The 8,726-nt window shown below is 37.5% G+C and overlaps 1 protein-coding gene across 2 annotated transcripts; it reads left to right on the top strand.

Annotated features, from left to right (window-relative positions):
• The first annotated feature begins 67 nt into the window (after positions 1-67).
• LOC135217093 (SET domain-containing protein SmydA-8-like) lies at positions 68-8,141 on the top strand. Of its 2 annotated transcripts, none has more exons than XM_064252775.1 (7): positions 68-207; positions 2,009-2,146; positions 2,612-2,717; positions 3,199-3,338; positions 4,842-5,770; positions 6,072-6,187; positions 7,898-8,141. In XM_064252775.1, the coding sequence occupies exons 2-7, from the start codon at positions 2,010-2,012 to the stop codon at positions 8,030-8,032; spliced, it is 1,563 nt and encodes a 520-aa protein (XP_064108845.1). In that variant the 5' UTR covers positions 68-207; position 2,009; the 3' UTR covers positions 8,033-8,141. The 2 variants fall into 2 exon arrangements, with proteins under 2 accessions (XP_064108845.1, XP_064108847.1); XM_064252777.1 differs by having other exon boundaries at positions 91-212.
• The last annotated feature ends 585 nt before the right edge of the window (positions 8,142-8,726 follow it).

Here is an 8,726-nt window from a genome sequence, read left to right as displayed (position 1 = left end):
CTAAGCTAATGTTTGCCTGGACAAAACACAACAGTAGAAGTGTTAATTGAAACGGGTCCTTAGACTACTTTTACCACCGGTGCCGCACTACTCAAGGGGCAGTGGTACCCTCGGCGTCTATTTTGGCATCACATACCACCACGCTCTCAGTCAGCCATGTTGCAGTGGAGGAAGAAGTCGAATCTCACAAACCTCTTGGACTGATAGGTAAGGTAACTGCTCTTCCGATTCTCGGTATTAACAACATTATCGATTCTTCCATTCAAGAATCCGTTATGCTTCGGCCGAGTCCTTGTTGAGTTGCGCAAACCTATAGCTCGACGTTATCGCCGTGAGGGTAATCATTGAAATGAACGGAACTTCGTAGAGATTAAGATATACTTCCGGGCACTGGAACATTTTTATCGATAATCTTTCATGGAAAGGGGAACAAATGTGGGAACGCGTACATATCTAGTGACACTACAAAGACAAATATCTCTGGGGGCTGGTGTCACTTCGAGAACTCCAGATAGTGCCTTTTCTCAAGCTAAGTTTGTATCATTCTTCTTTAGAGTTACAAGTTTAGATAAAATAACCTAAATGCACATATGTGCACGTGGCCAAAACAAACGTCCATGCCCATTTATATACAAAAACACGTGCACAACACATATATCGGTATACATATATATTTATAACCCTGTAGTAGAGCATTTCCTATTCGTAACACTTCCTGTTAAGACATCTTCCCCATGCATCTTTCCACACAGATCTGAAGGTAGTGTGAGCTACATATCTCTTTGAGCGCCTGTTTATGTCGTTACTGCTGTGATATATCACATTGCTCAGAGTCAGTGGTCTTTCTTTCCTGATAATGTTGTAGACATTTGACGTAAATTCTGAGAGTGATCGCGCTATTGCTTTAAAGATTTATGCTTCAAATTTTAGCGGGTTTATTTAATTCTTGATTTATCCATAATTAATTCATATCTATTCCTTATTTCTTGTGCCTCCTTTAGATTTATCTATAATTAATTTACAGCTATTCCTTATTTCCTGTGCCTTGTTTATTATAAACACATTCAAAGATTAGTAATTAGTTGGCAACTGATTGTCTTACCGGACGCTAATTTTCTAGGCATAGTTTTCCTTCGCTAAAACAACTACTCTATGTATTTCTTTAGCTAACCTAGATATGTATGCCAGTTAAGGCGTCGGTTAATTATTAAAATTATTAGGATTTTTGTCAATCTAAATACAGTGATGATGTGTTAAGATCTACGAGAGTGGACTTGCACTCTCGTCACCATTGCAGTATAGAAGATATTACTAACTTCTATGCTTGTTTGGTTTTGATTCCCTCGTTGCCGGGCCTTTGTACCTTTTCAAAATAAATTGCTTCTTATATTATTTTATGACTGTCTTTTAGAGTTTTTTCGTCAGTATCGTAGCTCTTTTAGAATAGGAGTCTTTAGTTCTTTGTAAAATTTCCTTTCTTCTTGTATGATCTTCATTTCCGGCAGTATTTTGTTGTATAGTCTTGGTGCACTGTGTTCAGATACTCTCTCATCTGACTTACAATTTGTTTTAGGTTCAAATGGCCTATGTGCTTCTCTAGCATGTCTGATCACAATATTCATTTCAGGTCTAAAGAAGCTTAAAAAAGGATATTTTCAACAAACGCCAACACATTCAATATCAGTAGCTGCAAGATTCTCTTGTTAGCAGTGGGGTCAAATTAATTTCGCCGGAAAAGAATTTCCAATAATAGTTACACCAGTTAGGATAAATTCCTTACTCGTTAGGAATTTATTGTACATCTTTGATTTTTCCGAAACTCATTTTTCCTAAAGTTTTAGAATTGGTGATAATTATATTTCTGATATATGAAAAAGTTTAACTTTATCGTTCGTATGGTATTATTTATCATATTTATGAATATCGATAGATATTCCATTATCAATAGAAATTGATGACTATTCTTTTTCAGTTATACGCTCGACACCATATGTTCTTTATTTTTCAGGATGACAGCCACCAAGTGTGCTGTGTGCCAGGCACCGGCCAGTCAGAAATGTGCCAAATGTTTCGTCACAGTCTACTGCAGCAAGGATCATCAAAAGCAACACTGGAAGATTCACAGGACAGAATGCAGTCCTTACAGGTAAATTGACAAGCATAGTTAAGGCGGAAATCAATTGAGAAATTCACTATACTCTGTTTTTTCCATCTGTCCATCTGCCTGTGGTGTTTTTGTATGGTAACACTGCGTCCCGGGCTTTAGATAGTTACATTTAGCTTACATTCAACGATTATAATAATATCCTATTTCGAATATTAACGGTGTAATTAGCATACAGTAAATTATTAAAACACTTTTCGGTTACAAATGTACACCCAGATATCCTTTTATTTACCTAAAACTTACAATTAGCGTAACTATATAAAGCCCGGGACGCAGTGTTACCATACAAAAACACCACGGGCGGATGGACAGATAAAAAAAAAAACAGTTTTTATTAGGCACTCGTTTCTTATATTTCTTTGCCAATGATTGAGGTATGCAAGTTTTACACGCACAAAAAAGTCATCTTGAGTTGTTAATTTAAGTTTACCTAACGAATTTTAGGGTATGTCAGTCAGCGGAGCTCGGTCGGTATTTGGAAGCCTCGCGTGACATAAAGGCAGGTGAAATCATACTCCGGGATTCTCCTCTGGTTGTTGGACCAAAGCAAGTGAGTTTGACTAATATTAATACTCCCATCTCCTGTTTGCTCCTAATTTAGCACCATAGATGTGAAAAGAAACTTACAGTAAACTTTTTGCTAGATATTTAGGATATTAATTCCCCGGATAAAAAAAAAAGTTCTCCATATGGTCTTTTTTTTTACCAATCAGATTCTCTAACATCTTTGAAAAACAACCAGCAACTTTTTTTTCATTTTATTTTGTCTCCTATGTTAGTAAATATCTACTATTTAACGTAGCAGAAACTGCCTTGTCCTCACAAAGTTTTAACCTTTCTATTTAGTGACAGTCTAGCCAGCTGTTGATGTTTAACATTATAGTTTTAGAACACCGAAAGTGGAGAAATATATATAAAGCAGTCCTTTTGAAGGAGACGAAATGATGCTCTTGAATTAGGTACTATCATTTGTCTTTTCATAGGTGACCGTCTTGAATCCATTTCATTTTCGTTTTTTGGTTTTATTTCAGGTGACTGCGCCTGTCTGCCTTGGGTGCTTTACTCCAGTAAATGGATCGTACAGCTGTACGGATTGTGGATGGCCAATGTGTGGTCCGGAATGCCAGAAGATTGTCCTTCATTACCCTGAGTGTCAGCTCTCAAGGAACAGGTTGGTTTTCTCAAAAGCTAACAACTGACTTTTGGAAAGTAAGGCAAAGAATGACATTATTAGAAATAGTCATCATTGTTATCCCATACAATTTAGTATTAACTCACCAACGATTATACATTTCTCGTTTGGCCCAAATGGTTTACTCAATATCACAGCATCTTACATCAATAAACAGTGTTAGCCTTCCCGTTTAGCAAGTATTTTGAATTATGTTCCATTCTCATGAACTTTTCCCCATCATAACTGCACCCACTGTAGTCGCCTAACCATCAGATACACAATTCACTTCTCCTTAGCGAAGGGGGTTCGTACCGCCAGTTTAGTATATATTTTTGAGAGGTATATTTTAGTTATAAGACCCATTTGGATCAGAGCCAAGGGCCTCGAATACTTACATTAGGCAAACTTCCAGAACTCTGGAGCTTCCTTTGAAAACTGGGATCTTTCATGAGAGAAATTCTTCTTGAGCTTGATATCCAAAAGTGGTTCCAATGTCCTTCATATAACATCTAAAGAAAATAGGTCGATTACAATATCTAACACAACAGGCCAGTCGGGAAACAATCATCGTAGGTACATTCTCAGAGAGAACCAGGGAATTCTCAGAAAGGAGGTAGGGGCCAAGGCAGCCTCTACTCCAGGAGGGCCTTTGCAGAGGGAGACAGCCGGGCCACCCTTGGCAGTCTCCCTTCAGGGCTACCCTCTCCTACCCTCTCAGAAAGGATGCAGGACTCGTGCCAGGTCAAGAAGCATTCCCATAGGGGTGGAAGGCAAGGCTTCTTACGGAAGACATCCCTTTAGGTGGATCTTTATCCTTTTTGGCTGCCCCAGGGGTCCCCTGGAAAAGGCAGGCCAGGAGGACAGCCTTCTCTTTTGATGGAGGGAACCTTTTGGGTTTTCCCTTGGAAGGCAGCAACGTAGGCTTCCAGCCAGGTGGGGTATCCATGATCCCTTGTTGAAGGCAGACCCGAAGTATGGTTAGCACATTATCATAGTAGTGGTCTGGGTTTTTATGAAGATCTTACCCATTCATGTTGTTTAGGTTAATTTCATAGTAAATGAACATACCTCATACAATTCTCATAACTTCAACATGTTTGCAGCCTTTATATGTGCAAGGGAACACCTGTCAATGACTGATAAAATCAGTCTCACAAACTTTGAAGTAATTCCATACCCAGAGTTGGCAAAACAACAATCATTTGATTTTTACCATAGATTATTTATTCTAACTAATAAAGAACTTAATTTATTTTGTATAAAAAGAATGCTTACACTAGCCATTGTGATATCATTCAACGTTATTGTCTTTTATGTAGCTCTACAACAGTGTAAAATTACCTGTGATGTCATTGACAGAAAGGGATTTTTAAACACATAATAATAATTCATGGGTAAATTATACTTTTATTGCCTAATAGTTTCTGTGGGGATCATAACTAGGACATTTTTAGCACCCATTGGGGAGCGCAGCATTCATGAAACTTTACTTCTTTTCAGACCAGTGAAAGTCCAGGTGAATCAGTTCAAGAATATCAATCAAATGTATGAGTGCATTACCCCCCTGAGATGCCTGTGGTTGAAAGAACAGGACCAAGCAAAGTGGTCCTCCCTTTGTCAGATGGAGTCTCACCTGGAGCGTCGTATAAACACAGACGTCCACGAAATTAATCAGGCCAACGTTGTTGATTTTATTCAAAAGTACCTGAGGGTACTGAGTTATTCTGAGGAAGAGATCCATCGTATTTGTGGTGTAATAGATGTGAACGGTTTTGAAATTCCTGGTCCTAATGTAATAGGACTCTATGGGAAGGGTTGTCTCTTAGAGCACAATTGCATCCCAAATTCCTCTAGGACTTTCGACCCACAGTTGAACATAATCATCAGGGCTACTGTAGAAATAAGCAAAGGTGAACACATCACTACTTCGTATACTGATCCCATGTGGGGGACAGCTAACCGACAGTTATACTTGAGGACAAGTAAGTACTTTAAATGCACGTGCGACAGATGTAAAGATCCAACAGAACTGGGAACTCACTTAAGTAGCCTTAAATGTAGCCACTGTTCGTCAGGAGTTGTGTTACCTTCTCCTAATCCACTCAGTCCAGAAGCTTGGGTGTGCAGTTCCTGCTCTGCAAGCGTCATCCTGGATCAGGTGGACGGCTTCCTCAAAGAGACTGGGGAGAAACTGGTGCGTCTTAAGTATAATTCCTTGTCTTCTTCAGAGGCATTCCTTAAAGCTACATCTTCGAAGTTCGGTGAGAATCATTACTACAGGACCGACGTTAAGATGGCCTTAGCCCAACTCTATGGCCGTCCAGGGGGTCCCGATAAACAAGAACTTAAGGATTTACCGAAAGATCTGGTAGACAGGAAGGAAGAGCTCTGCCGGGAAGTTCTCAAACTTGCAGATATTTTTTGTCCGGGTGAGCTTCTTGCAAGAAAAATCATTTAAAAGTAAAACTTTAGCACTTAATTTATTTTTTGCCAGATTAATGCATCACACATTAAATTGTTTTATATATACTGTATATATAGAATGACTTGATTTTGAAAAGATATTTCTGTCTCATGAAGGATTAAAAGAAACCCTTAAAAGGTATTGTTAAAATTAATCAGTGGGGACATTATATGGATATTTTTAAGAATGGTGCAGATGGTATTGCTATATGCCTCTAAGGAAATATCGAATGCAGCATTGATAATTGCTTCTAATATTCTTTTTAGGACTGAGTCGCCTTCGTGGTTTGCTGATGTACGAGTTACAAGCAAGTCTAATGGAGAAGTTCAGAAGGCTTCCTAAGAAACTTAAAGCGTCGGCCCCTGGGAAAGTACTGCTCAAGGTTTGCAAATTTCCATTCGTACTCTCGATCATATATATATATTTTTTTCCCGATTTTGTACCCTTTGAGAGCTGATAGATGAACTAAAGCTATAGACAGTCTAAGGACAATTTAATTTCCATGACTCTGAGGTGCCTTTTTTTATTGGAAAATCTTTTAAAAGCTTTTTTGTAATTTAGAATAACTGGTTAAAAAAAAGTAACTCTGTACTTACCTTCGAAAAAATATGTTACATCGTCATATTTAAAATTATTTGGAATTTTCATTTAGGATTATATGACCTGAATGTCAGTTAACGAATTTTTTATTAATTATTCTTGTCAATGAGATCTGTCCTAAGAAAAAGCTTTTCATAAGGAGAGGAGCAAATTGTGGTTTCGCGAGTCCTTGAGTAAATATGCAGGATCAAGGAATATCATTAATCCAGAAAATATACTTAAAAGATGGTTTTGGAAAAGTGTACAGAGGAAATGCTTATTTCTTTTGCACTATATTTCTTTGTTTATCTACATATTGTATCCCGATATTTTTGGATTTGACTTTGTCTTCTAATATCCAACTAACAAAAAAGAAAAGTTCCTGAGTAGTTTACTTTAATATTCTTTGAACTTTAAACTACTGACAAATATGGGATGAGTATACACCGAGAAAAAATTAATCCTCTGTGATTTAGACCCTTACACCCTTCCGCGAAAAACTATGGTCCACTGGTTGGGAACTCCACCTGCTCGCCCCACCTCTGGACTGCAATGGAATTCTCACATTTCCCCGTTGTTCCGTGATTCTCATAATCATCATTATTTTAAGGGACCAGGATACAGGTCACTGCCTAATTCGTTTCATTTCGATTTTCCTATAAGAACATATTTATATAGAGACAAAAAACGTATTGAAATAAAATTTCTTCAGATATCTTGCAATACTCAGATGTATTAGAATTGTCCATTAGTTGCGTTTGAAGTCCAATTTTTAAAAATTCAAGTACATTTTATTCTTTGATTGCCGTAGAAATGTTATGCAGTCCTGTTATTAATGTAGACACGATTATCATTTGAAATCATTGCAACCTCAGTTATGTTGCTTCGTATTTTGTGAGAACTGAATGCAACTAGAATTTTACTTGTTTACTTGAGGATATATTCGTTCCCTCACCGTCAGTGACAAGCGTCTTCAGACTGGTTAAATTCCGTGTTTACATTAATATCGTGTTATAGGCTTTTATGTAATGTAGCTTATTCAGGTATGCATTATATTCAAGTTTCTAACTAATACTTCCTGAATGTTATCATATTGAATCACAACTCTTTCATGTCATACTTGTGTTAATCTCGCATCCCTTTCCTTTATCAAATGATGCACCAGCCTGAGAAGAGCCTTTGTTAGGCTCAAAGGTGTGGTTAAACTAATCTTTTATCCTATCCTATCAATGATGCTAATGGTCATTCAACCCAATACAGTTTTATGACTGTCTTTTTGAAAAATTTTATATAGAAACAAATTGGTATTACAAGTATGTTATAAATGTTAGTCACCTGCAATTACCCAGATGTTGTGACACCAGATTTAATAGACACAATCAATGAATCAGTCACCTGCAGTTTGATGTCGATAGAATACCAAGGAAGGGAATTTTTTTTTATGATTTCTCTTATTTTTAGTTGCGAGTACAAGAGTCTTTTACCATTCTTTTAATGTATCTATTTTCAACAGGAATCTGCTCAGCTATTGAAGGAATCCAGTGCTATTTTGTTAATGGAATCGCCGCTGCAAGATGAATACCAACTAGCTATGCAAGCAGAGGCTGACTTAGAGTATGTTAACAACATGCTCGGTAAGAAACGGTGAAGCAGTCGCTCAAGATCTTTGCTCAAGACCCTGTCCAAATGCACCTTAATCTAAGCACATGATGTGAACTCGAGATGAGTAAGAAATGAAAATAAATTGTTGATGAAATTCCAGTTGGTATCCTTTAAAATAGCGTTTTAGAATCAGAAGCTTGTTACCCTTTGTGCTGAGCCAATGAGAAGTAAGAGAAACTATATATGCCTCAAGGACCTGCAATTTTCTAGCTTAGACTAAACTCTGGAACTTGTTTTCGGGAATAGGTATTCCAATAGATGTCAGCTATGCTTTATTTTTCAGATGGTTTCTTCAAACCAATTAAAGAATTTTCTCTTGATCGCCTCCCTTTTTTGCAAAGATGTTGAAATATGTCGATTTCGCTGTTGTCCAAGTTTACACCAAAGTAAAAACAACACAATCTATCATTTGCAAAGATGTCAGCCATTATTTGCTGATGAAATAAAAGTCCTTTGAATGGTGTCGAAGTACATGCACGTTGTTCCTGTCCAAACATGCCGACCTAGCATATTTGCAATAATACTGCTTGAAACAGTATCGAAGATAGCTAGGACAATAATATACTGGAGCCGCAGTTCACACCAGAATACAGACAAGACGCAAGAGTAAATAACAGAGACCCCAAGAATGATGATACGATAAAAACCTGTGGTCAGGAGACTGCATGGGAGTCGGCATG

The sequence above is a fragment of the Macrobrachium nipponense genome, chromosome 7 (genome assembly GCF_015104395.2).
Source record: "Macrobrachium nipponense isolate FS-2020 chromosome 7, ASM1510439v2, whole genome shotgun sequence".
NCBI lineage: Eukaryota > Metazoa > Arthropoda > Malacostraca > Decapoda > Palaemonidae > Macrobrachium > Macrobrachium nipponense.
Note: the sequence above shows the minus strand (reverse complement) of the source record. Positions and strands in the feature narration are given on the sequence as shown.